This window comes from Acomys russatus, chromosome 30 (genome assembly GCF_903995435.1).
Source record: "Acomys russatus chromosome 30, mAcoRus1.1, whole genome shotgun sequence".
Lineage (NCBI taxonomy): Eukaryota > Metazoa > Chordata > Mammalia > Rodentia > Muridae > Acomys > Acomys russatus.
In genome coordinates this window covers 9,537,031-9,552,126 of record NC_067166.1, presented here as the reverse complement: position 1 = coordinate 9,552,126, position 15,096 = coordinate 9,537,031, and the positions used below count along the sequence as shown (strand labels likewise).

The 15,096-nt window shown below is 40.9% G+C and overlaps 1 protein-coding gene across 9 annotated transcripts in view; it reads left to right on the top strand.

Moving 5' to 3' along the window:
• The window catches only part of Pde4d (phosphodiesterase 4D), a 1,424,262-nt gene that overhangs the window by 1,051,437 nt on the left and 357,729 nt on the right, over positions 1-15,096 (top strand). The window contains exon 1 of one of the 9 annotated variants that reach the window (XM_051172557.1): positions 14,031-14,447. The exons of the other annotated variants lie outside the window; for them this stretch is intronic. Within the exon in view, the coding sequence (XP_051028514.1) occupies positions 14,323-14,447 (125 nt within the window). The 5' untranslated portion in view covers positions 14,031-14,322. Of the gene's footprint in view, positions 1-14,030; positions 14,448-15,096 lie in introns of those variants that run through there. 9 annotated transcript variants of the gene reach the window in all.

Genomic DNA, 15,096 nt, shown 5'->3' with positions numbered 1-15,096 from the left:
CACAGTGCTAATATTATGATAAGAATCTGACCAGTTGGTAGCAAATTTACTTTTTTCCTACCTCAGTTCAAGTCTATTTTAATTTGACTTGGAGTGTCTTCTAGCCAAATGACGATTATAAAGCCAGGAAAAGAGGTACCGACTTCCAGGATGTGTATACCTGGTCGAGCTGTCTGTGTGTATCATGGTGGGGAAATCCCAGGTCTTAGACTACCTACGGATATTCAAAAGAACCAAATTTCAGCTGTTATGTGACGCTTTCCACATTTATCCAATGCCGTATCAAAAAGGAATAATTACGAATATGCCGGGTGTACGTGAGCCTCTGGGGCAGGAGTACAGACCTGGTCTGTCGTGACAGGATCCAGGATGCCCAGCCCACTCTACACTTCTCCCATCCACTACACTTGTCCCCCTTCTGTGCTAACATGGTTTCCGGTTGGTCCAAACTTAAGCGCGCCAAGCTGCATATGCTGGGAGCTCGGCGCTGTCAGCAACAGTGCAGCCTTCCACACGTGGGACTTAGAAAGAGTTGCTTCACCATTGCGCTGCTTCCCTCTGAAACAGTAGTTCTCAACTTGTGGGTCACGCGACCCCTTTTTTTTAGCAAACCTCTGTCTCCAAAAACGGTTGTATAACAGTAGCAAAATTACAGTTATGGAGGGGGAGGGGAGCTCACCACAGCGCTGTTTTAAAGGTTCGCAGCATCAGGAAGGTTGAGCACCACTTCTCTAGAAGAATCATTGCTGGTCTCCAGCACACTCTTGTTTGCTCTCTGGCTTCTCGTCTCAAATTATGATTTTCCTCATTACACATTTATGGTGTTGTGAGGACAGCCAACCAAAAAAAAAAAAATGCTTATCAGTGATGGAAAGGTGCTGTTGAGCCTCCAAATGAATTAGCCTCTTCTCTTTAAAAACAAACAAACAAACAAACAAACAAACAAAAAATACCTAGCTTTGTTTATTTTGTTAGAGCCATAGAAATGAACTGATCATGCAAATGGAGACTGCCCAAGGTCAGCAGCCAGATGTGAACTTGCTTCAGATAGGCTGGGCTTGATTACTGCATACTGTACATACGTGTTGAAATGTCACATTCAACCCTAGTAATGTGTATAGTCAATATATGCTGATAACAGGAAAATGAAAGAAAAAACCCACAGAACTTCCCAAAGGACTTTATTATTTATCTCATCGTATTATAAAGATAGATAGTATACATTAATGCTAACAGATGATCGCCCTTCACTGTTCTGAGCTTCCAAGCCACGTGGCGCTTGCAGCAGCGTATGTCTCATTTGAAGAGGGCATCACTCCAGAAAGGTAGTGGACAATGGGCTTAGCCATTTTCTCCATGGTGTCAATACTTCAGCCTTAATTGCTTGTCAAAGAAAAAAGTGTTGTACCACTAAAGAAAGTTTATCTATTTTCTTTTGTTTTCATGTTTTCTTTTTACTATACAAACTGTTAGGTGATTTTGGTTGTTGTTATTATTGTTTTTGTTGTTACTGTCTTTGTTGTTCTTTTTTTTCCATATTGCTTATCTTTTATATAGTTGTAGCCAGAACGTCAGGAGGAAAAAAAAAATGGATGCCTCTTGGTTGAGCAGGATAATTGCTTTACAATATGTAGTGACAAAAATGTAGGCAAAGATCACGGGCTGAATGTGTCTACTCTGCTGATCTACATTTGCGCTTTAGAAAGCACACTTCACTGAATGCTGTAAAATATGCTGGTACCATCTGTTCTCTTGAGGTTTAATATTGTCTGTGATGGCAAAATAATCACGTTACATAAAGTCTAGATACAGGAGACTGCTGTGCATGATGGGAATAGCACTGGTAATTCAGATGACCTTGCCTTGTCTTTTTCCATGCAATTACACCATTGATTTTCCTGTATTTGAAAGGAGAGCAACAGAGGGCATGCTTTTTCCTAAGTGGAACATGTAGTCCAGGAATTTTGCCGTTTCATTTAGAGAAATAAAAATAATGAACTAAAGCGTTGAAACATACACTGTGAAGGTAACATGATGTAAGAGTTGGGAATGGTTTGTGCCACCCGGACATGTTGTGTCAGTTCTACGAGAAATGGTCAAATTGTCGTTCATGCTCCAGAAACCACGTGATTAATGTCATCTTAGAGGTTCTGTTGTTTGTTGTTGCTTTTTGGTTTTTTGGTTTTTTGGGGTTGGAATAACGAAGTGTGAGGATGTCTGTGCAAATGGAACGAGATTAGTTCAGGGGGAGTGTCAATGTTCTGTGAACTCTTTGCAACACCGTGTGTGTGAGTCACAAACTACATACTGTTTCACACTGACTGAAATTTTATTCGGGTACTGAAGGTCTTTATTCCCCTCAAAAGGGCCATACACTTTGTGAGAATAAGAGCCATTTAATTCTCCTATTTGTGTCTCTTAAAGTGGGGTTTTGTGAGGGAAAATGGTGATTAAATAGATTGTCAGTAGGGCAGAATAGTGACCCAACAACAGGATCTCACCACGTGTACTCCGTGTGTGTAGGTCCACTGTCCTTAACCTGGGCTGCTCCTCCATGATGCTCCCTGACAGGACGTGCTCAGGGGATAGCTATTGAGGATATTACGAAGGTTTCCTCCAATGAGCTCCCAGTCCTGTTCATATTTGCCCTCCCCTGTCGGGCGTTTTTGGCTGTTACATGTATCCCATCTGCTTTTTTTGATTTTTTTAATTGTAATTGAAAAAAAAAAATCCCAGGAAAAGATAGACGTCAGCCGGCATCGTTATTCTTTGTAAAACATCTCCAGAACAGGTCATTAAATCACCCTGTCGTCTCATCTCCAGGCAAACAGTGCCATTTATCTAACTGTTGTTCTCAGTCACACTGCACTCTCCTTTGCATTTTCTCTGAATGCCAGTCACTCTTACCCTGGATTGTGCTCTTGTTTACCCAAGGGGGCTGTAACAGAGTGAGCTCGAAGACCTGGACGCTGGAATTTGTCCTTTTTAAATATTAAGTTGTTAACTTGCTGATCTGTCGCCAATTTATATAACTGTATCTAGGGAGGTATTCGGATTGGGTATAGGACCCAGGGAATGATAGGCAAACATTGAACCAGTGAGATACATCCCTTTATAGGCTCTATTTTAAGCCCTTTTAAAAAAAAATTTTTTTTTACTTTTAGTTTTATTTGTTTTGTCCACTTTACATCTCGATTGTAGCCCCCTCCCTCCCCTCCTCCTAGTCCCACCCTCCCCCTTCTCCTATCCCCCCTCCCCAGCTCCTCAGATAAGGGGAGCCCCTCCCCTCCAACCTGTCCCAGCACATCAAGTCACATCAGGACTGAGCATATCCACTTACGCTGAGCCCTGGCAAGGCAGCCCTGGCAGGGGATATGGATCAAAAACCATGCAACAAAGTCCGTGTCAGAGACAGCACCCACTTCTATTTCTATGGGACCCACAGGAAGACCAAGCTGCCCGTTGCCTATGTATGTGTAGGAGTTCTAGGTTGAATCCATACATGGCCCTTGGTTGATACATCAGTCTCTACAAGTCCCCCCGGGCCCAGGTTAGTTGGCTCTGTTGGTCTTCTTGTGGAGCTCCTGCCTTGTCAGGTCCTTCTATTCCCCCCAACCCCACACACACACACACATTCTTCCACAAGACTACTTGCTCTCTGCCCAATATTTTGCTGTGATTCTCAGCATCTGTTTTGATCCACTGCTGAGTGGAACCTCTCAGAAAACATCTATGCTAGGCTCCTGTCTGTAAGCACAGCAGAGTATGATTAATAGTGTCAGGGGTTGGCCCTCTCCCATGGGATCTCATGTTGGGCCAGGCATTGGTTGGACATTCCCTCAATCTCTGTTCTATCTTCATCCCTGTACATCTTGTAGACAGGGTAAATTTGGGGTCAAAGTTTGTGTGGGTGGGTTGTATCATTTCTATTTTCCCTCTTACACCTTCAGTCTCATTAATGAAAAATATCTAGTCCTAAAGCTTCCTGTTGGTATCTGTATTTCCTACTATACAAAAACTCACTCATAATATCACTTGTCTAAAAAAAATCATGAGAATACCATAAAAAGTATGTACTTTTATTTGGGTAAGGTATTTGTAGAGTCTCTTATTGTATAACCATCACGGTGACTTCTTTGGTTGCTTGAAAGATCCAGGTAGATACATGTGTAACTGGCTGAACTACATCAATGAAAAATATCGAGGAAACTATTTTTCCATCCATCGAGGCAAACATAGCAATGAGGACTCAGAAGGGACAGCAAATATACAGAAAATCACACTCAATACCCAGTGATTGCTAATGAAAATAACCAACATTTCAGGTTCACAATGAATCTGAATTAAGAATATGTTTACATTACCACAATACACATTCTTCAATATGACCAGAAATCTGAAAGTGATTCTTTCTCTTTTTGCACCCCCCACCCCAAGAATCGTATCACCTACAGGGTTTTAGGTTTAGTGCTGACAACATGTTTTAAGAGAGACCAACAAGCAGGAGTCATCCCAGAAGCATGTTTCCGGGGTCATGAAACCTCTGGAAATCTGCATAAACTAGGTGTGATGGTACTTGCCTCTGATCCCAGTACTTAGAAGGGGAAGACATGGAGGTTGCTGTTGGTCCCAAAGTAAGCAAGTGTAAAGCCAGCTTGGGCTACATGAGGCCCTGTCTTTAAAAAATGAAGAAAAATGCTGAATAGTAAAATGATTAGAGTTTCAACTATAAAGAGTTTCAAATACTAGACCATGCAGCACTGAACAGAGAACACAGGCTCTCAGGTGTTGGATCAAGGAATCATACTCTTTTTTCTTTTATTGAAAAAGAAAATAATTCATAATACATCTCATTTGCTATCCCATCCCATGCATCCTCCCATTCCTCCCTCCCTCCCACTTTCACCCCATTCCCCTTCCCTATGACTGTGACTAAGAGGGACCTCCTCCCCCTGAATATGATGCTAGGGTATCAAGTCTCTTCTTGGTAGTCTGCTATCCTTCCTCCGAGTGCCATCAAGAGCCCAATGGCACAAGGAATCATACTCTTAAGGTAAAATACATTTTCAGCCTGGCATTCCATGTAGCAGTGTGTGGCTCTGCCAGGCCCAGAGGCTGTCTTTTCCTAGTGAGCATTCCGGCCATGGGAGAAAGCAAGGCTTCAGCAAACCTCTGACTGGGAGAATCTATTATGCTAAAAATCCTTAACATAACATTTGGCAATTCCATGCAAATACTCAGTAGACATTTTAGCTATAAAAATTATTGCAATGATTGTCCATGAATATGACTTACCATTTGTCTAATGAGAGTTTTTTTTAAGGTGTTTAAATTTTTCAAAAGCTGTTTAAAAGTTTAGAACTGGCTTCTGTCACTACATAATTAAGGTAGTCAGTGGCATCTTAAACTACTCGTGACTAATTTGCTCTTAATTTACGTTTTCTATAATTACCTTTACATTCATCCATCAAGTTTAACAGGAAAGCTGTGGGTTTGCTGAATCTCAATTGTGTACATTAAATTATCTAGTAACTAACACAGAAATAGCTCACCAACAAAGGAATGGAGCATGAGAGGGGAAAAAAAAAATGGCTCTCTTCCGTTAAGTAAAGGAGGTGTTTTACTCTGGGGACTTGTAAAATCTCAGTAATGGGTAGTTTCTAAGCCATTGCTGTTTCACATCTGCACCCACTACGTGCCAAAGGCATCTGCTCCTTATCAAGTAAGAAAATTGCTCCGAGCGCTGCACGTCTTCTCAACCTGCTTTCATGCCTCTATATCCTCACTGCTCCTTTATCAGTCCATCGTCATAGGCAGTCCAGCCCACAGTCGCCGGGCTCGTTGCAGTGAGGCAGCTCTGTCTCCATCACCGGAGTCCTTTGATCCTCGTTTTTCCGCTTTTGTTTCCATCATGTGCCATTGCCCCATGTGCGTGCTTGACCTAGTGACAGTTCTGTCTCCCTGTCTCTGCCGGATCAGTTCGTTGAGATCAGGAGTAGCTGGCTCTTATATTTGCTCCTGCAGCCCCATTTTTAAAAGCAGTAATTTGACAAATATTTGTGGGATAAGTGAATAAAGCATAAGTATCGGAGAAACAAATGTGAGGACACAATTTCTCCCCTATGTCTGTTGAAGCCTTGTATTGACCGTGCAGGGTTGTGAACCAAATGCAGTTGGCTATGAAACCAGCAACCCAATTCATGATCTCTCTCGCTATTACAAATAACTCAGGGATTAAGTTTCTTGGATTTTTGGACAACAATGATAAGATCCCATATCTGTGTGAATTTTACTGTAAGGAGACGCTTTTTTTGTGGCCTAAATTTAAGAGGGAATCCCAGTCAGTATTTGTCTGGAGAGTCTCCATGAAGACCCCTCTCTCACGTGAGTTTCTTCTCTGGACTTGATCCATCTTTTGGTTTATCATTAGTTTTTCTGTCATCTATTATATTTCCTTGAGTCATTAGGATTTGAGGAAGATGTAATGAACAGCACTCCATGCTTGCTTCTGAACTGCTGTCATCCACGTGGTTAAGTGTAAACGTGCACTTCCCAAGTTGGTTGATAACCATATGGTTTATAATCTGTACCGTGCTTCTCTGCACAAGGGAGGCAATTGTTTAATAACTTCCAACACAAGAGATGTGTACTATTCAGGCAAACTGGAGAGCCTGGTCCTGCACTTTAAGAGGTTGATGATAAACTATAGGCATGTGTCTTTTTTCTTTTTTAAGTCAAAGACTTATTGGGTATCAACATTGTGCAGAGAAACATATTAAACACTATAGACCCATGTGCATAACAATGTTTGAGCATTATGGAGATTCAAAGACAAATATGCTAGAAACCTACCTACTGGGTATTTTATAATCCACCCCAGGAAAAAATAAGGAACCCTGAGATTACAATATAAGACAAAAGTGAAGGAATAGGCTCAACACAGGCTTAAGGACATTATCCTTCTATCCAGCCCTAAAGACATCTTAACCCCTAAACAGCTAAGCTTAACTGTAAGACTAAACTATCTGAGACTTGAGAAGGAATAAAATTAATCACCTGAGTAAACCGGAAGTGCAGGTTTGGTAGAGATGAGATATGATAGATGTTGATTTACATTCAGAGTTTTAGACTCACCAAGATAGGAAAGATGCCAAACACAAGTATCCAAACCACTGTGAATGTAATGTTTATATAATTCCTGATTGTTTCATCGTTCTTCTTGCTGTATAGTTTATTTTATTTATGCTTAATAATATAAATGTATATGAAAAAAGAAATTAATAAGAAAAAAGAAAAAAGAAGAATATTATCCTTTAAATAGATTTACACTAGGAAAGCACATTTCTTCTTTCCTTATAATATCGATTGAAATTAGTTCTCTCCTGAAGCTTTCAACTGGACATGAAATGAATTATTCATATGCCTGTCTATATTTTTCCTCGATAGACATCACATCATCCACTAGTATGTATACAAAATACATGCTAATGCTGGCTGGCTGACTAACTGCAACAGAATGAATTAAGGGATTTTTAAGATACCATCTGGCAAACAAATATAGAGTTTTGCTTGCCAGAGACACGGCACTCCTTTTTGCTCAACCAGCTTGTCAACAAAGAATGAACTTATAGGATGATTATTTTTCCTCTTGTGATTTTATAATGACACAAGACATTCGGTTATTTGGAAACAAGCTTAAAAGCACGTTAGTTCTTTCCACTGGCTCCTACGGTTGGAAATTCATTAACAAATGAACACTGGCAACATTTTGCATCTTGGCAAGAGTTGTGTTTCTTACGTCTGGAGGTGTGGGAAGTAGTGTAGGATATCTGTCAGAGGAAATGTTCTCCGATCCTGCTGTGTACATTGAACCCACTTGTTTCCACGTCCATAGATTCTAAAGCAAACTGTCCCTCCACTTAATGTTAAGCAGCTGGTAGCAAACTGGAAGACCTGAATCATACAGCCTGCTTTAAAACACTGGTGAATGAACACCATTCTCTCCACTCAATTGTGCTGCTACATTAGTTCAGCCTATACTTTGGCTTCATAAAACTGTGTTGTGATAAAGGCTACCGACACACACTTCAGCCTCTGGGTTCTTCAGGGTAGGAAAATTATGTCACAATACCAGTGCCCAGAACTCATTGACATAATAGAATGCAAACATTCCTTACCAAAAGTGGTCCAGATACATCAACCAGTGACGATGCTGATTTGGATGAAAATTTAAACTTCAGGAAAATATCAAGGGCAGTTTCCCAACACCATCATTTTTATAGATACATGATGTTCATACTGACACAACACTTTTTTTTTTGAGGTGGGAAATAAAGCAACTTACATCTTTTTTTAAACTAGTTTAGAAAACATTGTAACAACTTCCATGACTGTTAACCCTTTATCTGCACATTTGGTGTTTCTCCTTAATTGTGACCATTGGGTACCAAACTTTGCGAGATCTGAGAGCTGTAGTTAGAGGAAAATTCCAGTGCCTGGTCATAGATAGATGACCATTTATAGAAGAGATTTCATTAACTAATTAACAAATTTTGAGTTCTTAATGTACTTACAAACACAGCAGGATTCCATGTTTATTCAAATGACTGAATATCTAGTTGGATAATTTTTTATTTATTGAGCTGAGACTGTCAGCAGCAAGGCAAGCATATGTCATTTAATTAAAATCCACACACCCTCAGCTTCCTGAGAAGATACTTGTCTTAGCATTTCAGTGCACCCTTTGCAGAAGAGAACCCTGCTTGCTCACTAACGCTGAACGTGGGATATGTACTACTTCCTGCATGTCTTGGTAGTTAACATTCCAAGTCTCAGTAGTTAACATCTTTAGTTCTGTAGAATAGTTGAGAAGCAAGTAAAGGGAAGAGTTAAGTAGGTCTTTGGAACACATGCACTCTACAGCTTTGGTTGCCTTATTTAATATGCCAGTCAAAAAAAAAAGTGTAATGTTGACTAGGAAAGTGCAATGTATCACAAGTCCCACACACGGCAAAATGCATAGTCTGATCTGGTCTCTGGACCAAATTAACTGCTATCAAACTCTTACTCTATCTCTTAACATTCACTGTGACTCAAGATATAGACCTAGCTCCCCTGTGAAAGATGACCATGCCAATTTTGCCCAATCTCACATGGTTATGATAAATACATGGGTTATCTCATTGCAATAACACTCCTCAGAGTCTAAGAAGCCTGGTCCGCATTAGCCATCTTTTACTACTGACATTGCTAGTAATGATATTTGTATCTATGGCATTTGAGGCCCAATTATCAGTGGTCAGATCATTTGCTGAATGGAGGTAGTGGTGAAAAACACAAGGGGAGGAGTATGGGGAGAGAGGAAACATAGGGAAAAGTGAGTAGATCGCAATCATATTATAAATGGTGAAGGAGACACCTGTGGGGCTTCCCAGGGGAATTTTCTCAGTAGTACTTCATGTTAATAGAAGGAAGGCACAGGCTCTGGATAAAGATATGCTTTGCTTTGTTTTGTTTTTGTGTTTCAGCACATAATGGGTATTAGAAGCTTCTCCTTCAATGCCTTGACCAGGAAATGTAGAAGACAGAATCAGAAACAGCCTAGAACGTTGAAGGGAAATTTGATCTCCAGCTCCCCCTTGGCAATAGGGAATCTGGGGAGCCCCCTGCCCAAGTTACAAAGCACGGAAAGTTATTGAGTTGATGTTTGTGCCCTGATATGATCATGAACAGGTGGTGTCCTGCTGTCTTCAAAAAGTTCCCTCAGGCCGGGCGGTGCTGGTGCACGCCTTTAATCCCAGCACTCGGGAGGCAAGGACAGGCAGATCTCTATGAGTTCAAGGCCAGTGTGGTTTACAAAGTGAGCCCAGAATAGCCAGGGCTATTATACAGAGAAACCCTGACTTTAAAAAAAAAAAAAAAAAAAAAAAAAAAAGCCCCTTAGATTCTCTAATTACCAAATTCAAGCCAGACTACATGCCAAAGAAGTCTTCTGTAGTAAATACTGTTGAGATCAGAAGGTGGCAAATCTGGAGGCCTGAAATTGCTACTTCTTGGTGACTGTGTTAGTTGCTATGTTGGGATATTTCCAGCATCAGAGCGGACTCTACAAAAAATCGATGTGCGTGTACTGTTACGTCTGCCTCTGTCTGAAGGTTCTGAAGAGTTCGAGCTAATGGCGAGATGAATGGGATTTATGTTGGATGCTGTGCTTGTCACCAGTGAGTCAGAGTGTGCAAAGTCACATAAATAGATGGGTCGGCCTTGTTATTATTGGTAAGAGGTTGAGCTTGGCTTTTGCTACAAGCCTATTCAGATGAGGGTTCTCACCTCTCGATGAGACGTGGCTTCTCCAGAATGTTGTCATTTTCTCAAAGGTCAGGTGTCCAACTACGCTGTCCAGTCCCACAGCCAGGAAGTTGTCGAGAACAGGAACATTCTGTTTTTCTCTCCCAGGCCACTACCTGCATTCTGGCTAGAGTTCTCATCGACTCTGGACTCTTGGCAGGTTGAATCTTCGAAGTAATCTTTTCTCATCCCCATTTAAGTACAATTAATCCCCAGGAGTCCCTGCCAGGCTTTCGGTAAACCATTGCACATGTGCAAGCAAAACTGTCCCTGAGAATCTCACCCCTGAGAGGACTCACATTCTCTCTCATGGACCTCGTGTCTTACCTCTCAGTATCTGGTTTGTACCCTTTGGGGGAATTTTCATGTGGAAATTATTCTCTGCTACTGCATAACCCTCCTGAATTATCTTGCTTGCTTGTGATGTTGTTGTTAATACTCTGGGATGGAAGAGAAAGTGCAATGGCCTCTTAAACCTAAGGATATTAAAGTAGCTTAAACTGTCATATGTTTCAATGTTGGCAGTCATTAAGCCTCACCCTCAGCACAAGTTTAACAGTGTTATTCCTCAATAGTCCATTTCTTTATGCCCTGCTGCTTTCAGCTTAAGAAGACTCCCTTTCCCTTTGTAGGCACCCGAATAAGAGTTTCAAGTTAACAAGGAACTCTGTCCAGTCACTCTGTATTTTTTACACTAATTGCCTCATTTTAATGTTATGCACGTTTTTTATCACATTTATATGAATGCATGTGCATTTTGTGCATAAGATTTTACATGTCTTTATGTGTACATGTGTGTGGAGGCTGGAGGTCAGCCTCATCTGTCATTCCTCATGAGCCATCTATTTTATTTTCTGAGACATAATTTCTTACTGGGGCATGGCCAGCAAGCTCTAGGGATCTGCCTAGCTTGCTTCCCCAACACTGGGATGGCAAGAAAGTTCCACTACACCTAGCTTCTTACATACGTGCCAGGGAGCAAATTCTGGGTCCTCAGGCTTGTGGGACAAGAACTTGTCAGACCCAGTTACCTGACTTTACACTAGAAGAAGTAGACTTGAATATCATTAAAGAACATTTGAAGTAGTGTGTGGAAGCTGGTGTGTGTCCACACGACTTAGGAAATGTGAACTCCCATAAAGAACAACTGCCCACTGAGAAGGAAATGCATATAATTTTTATGTAGTGACTCACTTTCAAAAATACAAACACCTATCAGAAAAAAAATTGAAAACATATTTCTTATTAGTAGAAGCCAAGCTTGTAGGTGTGTAAAAAGGAATAGTTGAATAAATATTATCCCAGCCATGCTATGTGCTTTCATGTAATTATTAAAAAAAAAACACTCACTATATTGCTATGCATTGACTACAGAATTGTCCATTGGGTACAAAAATACTCTATGTGTGACAAGATACAAATTCCCAAAAACAAATTACCCAAAAGAACACATATGCCCATACATAATCATGGACATTCACACACACACACACACACACACACACACACACACATGCATACACATGTACACGCATGAATATAAAAGTATACACACATACACGTGCATGTGCAAATGCATATATGAATGTGTTTGTGTGTTATGTGTGTGTATATTTATGCATGCATTACTCACATGTTTATATGAACTTATGTTTAAATATATTTGGGAGCATTAGTAAAAATAAGTACAAAAAAAGAAAAAGAAACACATTGGTAAGCATTGAGAAAAATGCAATTAATGTGAAAAAAGAGAAGAAGTTTGTTTACATATCTCCGTGTAATGTGACATGTTTAAATGAGTATGGCCAGACATGGTTGAAACTATTTATAGTCCCTACAACTTGGAAGGGTGAGGCAGAATAACCAGAGCCTATAAATTCACGACAACATGAGAACAAGGAGAGGTACAGAATCCTAAATAAGCATCCTATATCATCATTTTATAACTCAGCATATATATATACACATATATATAATTGGATAGAAAAAAATCATCTACGTTTTTAAACTCTGAACTTAAATTGTACTTATTGTCTAAACTAGTGTATGAATTTAGTCACCATATTAAAATCAATACAACTTCTCTTGATTTGATTGCACTGGTTCCAAGACTCTTTTCCTGTTGATCTAGGGACAAAAATCTCACCATCTAGCCTTGGTTGACCTGGACCAAGCTAGCCTCGCACTGATAGGCATCGATTTGCCTCTGCCTCTTGAGTGCTGGGTTTAAAAGCACCCATTACCACTCTCATGCCATGACTTTTAAATGAATCGTTTGTGTGGGGCAGACAAGGCAGATCAGCTGCTTCAGTAGATAGAGGAGCTTGTTGTGAATGAATGAGACCTGAGTTCAATCCCTGGGTCTTACTGAGAAAAGAGAGAACTGACTCCCAATGGTTGGTTGTTCTCTGACTTCTATATGCATGCCATGGCATATTTACCTCTGTACAAACACACACATAGAGAACCACACACATACACACACACACACACCACACACACCACACACACCACATACCATATACACATACACACATACACCACACACACATATATACCACACACAGAACACACATATACTATACATATGTACATAATACACACACATATACCACACACAACACATATATACACACACACAAACACACATATATACACACACCACATACACAGAAAAACACACACATATACACACACACACACACCATACACACATACACAACACTATAGCACACATACACACATACATCCAAACACACACACACAAACACATATACACATACATACACACACCACACACGCACACCATACATACATACATTCATACATGCACGCACTAATAACAATACTTTTTATAGAATTTTAATTAGACTTGTTTCTGTACATTCAAATCCTAAATAAGAATTTTTATTTGCGGCAGTGTCTTGTAGGGAGCGCAAGCTAGCATCAGACTCAGAATCCCTCTCCCTCAGCCGTCTGAGGGATGGTATTTCAACTCTTCACCACCGCAGTCAGCATGAAATCATTTTTCAGCTGTCAAAGTTGCCCAGCACTTTATATACTCGCCGTCTTGAGTTGCACACGAGGGCCTGTGGGATTTCACTGCAGAAGATGAGTGAAGGGTTTTGAAAGCCATGGGCTTATTAAGCCTGTAACAGCATCAGGAGAGACTGATGCCTTGGACAGAATTATTTGCAGTCTTTCCTACAATTTCTCCAACTTGTCTGTCATTGTTTTAGATTAGCAAAGACATTGCGGTTAGTTTTTCAATAGTTCTTCACTCAGACAGCAGGGAGACTCTACATTTCTGAGCGTTGCTAATGAAGGGAGAAATCAGCAATCAGTTAGTGTTGTCACACACGGACTTTCACTTATAATTTTTTCTGTCCCCAAGAGGCTGTGTTCACTGTCATTATGAATAGTAATTTATGAAGGAGAACCTACAAGTCTTGGTCCTGATAATTGGAAAGTCACCCATAATCATTTCCATGTGCCCATCCTATTTTCTAAGTCTTTACAGTCAGCTTAGGAGGCTGGAGTTATAGCTGATTATATTCTGCCTATCATGTATGCGCTTGGTATAGACACAAACAACCGCCTGCTTAACCACTACTACATTAGACCTTAGATAAAAATGGATTAAAACCTGCTGCCTCCTCAGAGAGTAGAGCTGAACGGAAACAAGGCTTTTGTGGAGCTACAGAATTTCTCTTTCATCTGCTCAGCCAATAATTGGCTGGAGCACAGCTCTGATTAGAAACTAGAAACGTGCAACAAGCTTCCGTATCCATGAACAGAAAAGGTAGAGCCGATAGCCTCTGGGAGACACCCGTTTACTCTCTCGAAGAAAAGAAGCACCCAGCGACCGAAGCAGCATATGGCTGAAATCCATTATCTGACACGCTCTTTCCAGCCTTCCCAGGAATGCTGAGCTGGCCACTAAGACTTGCTTTTACTTCCTGATTTTTGGATACAATGAGTCTGCCAGCCAGCTGTGAGCACCTAAGTCTGGGGAAGGTGGCTAGATTCCGAACCGCGTACGCTCATGGATCGCCTTATGCCGTCAACAAGGCAATTGATATTAAGCCACAGAGGAGACGGTAATTGCTTTTCTTTCCTCGGTTGTTTGTCAGTGTGTGTTTGCTAGCTACCCTTTGGTAACTGCTTGGTGATCTGCTGCACTGAGAGGGTCCGGGAGTGAGGTTAGTTGTTAAATTCAGTGTGCTGGGGGAGTTGGGGAAACATTAACCCGAGAGGAGAGCTGACGAATATTCTTAGTTTAGTTTAGTTTGGCAAAGCCTAATCCAGTTGCAAGGTCTGTGGATTTTCAGACTCAGGGAGATTGTTAATGCCAGCGTTACCACAGGAATCATCCAAAATGGTAATTGGAAAGGGGATTTAGCAAAATCATGGATTTGTTTGTTAGCAACACTTATTACCCGATACCCAAGTATCTGACTCTCTCTCCTAAATGCCCGTCCCCAGTAAGAAATGTGAGACAGGGCCATGAGAAACAGTTTCATCTGGCCACTTCAAAAGAGGGCAAGAGATTTGTTTTCCTATCTAAAAGTTATGATTTCTAGATCTGTGCTCCAGAATTCTGCTAAATCATACATACCACCCCCCACTCTCCCAGCACCCTCCCTCCCAGCCAAACAAGCAAACCAGTGCCGTGTGATTTCAGAGTTGAGCTCAGCACTTTCAGAGGAAGGGGCTTCCTGCTAACACAGACCCCTTCTCCTCCAGCGG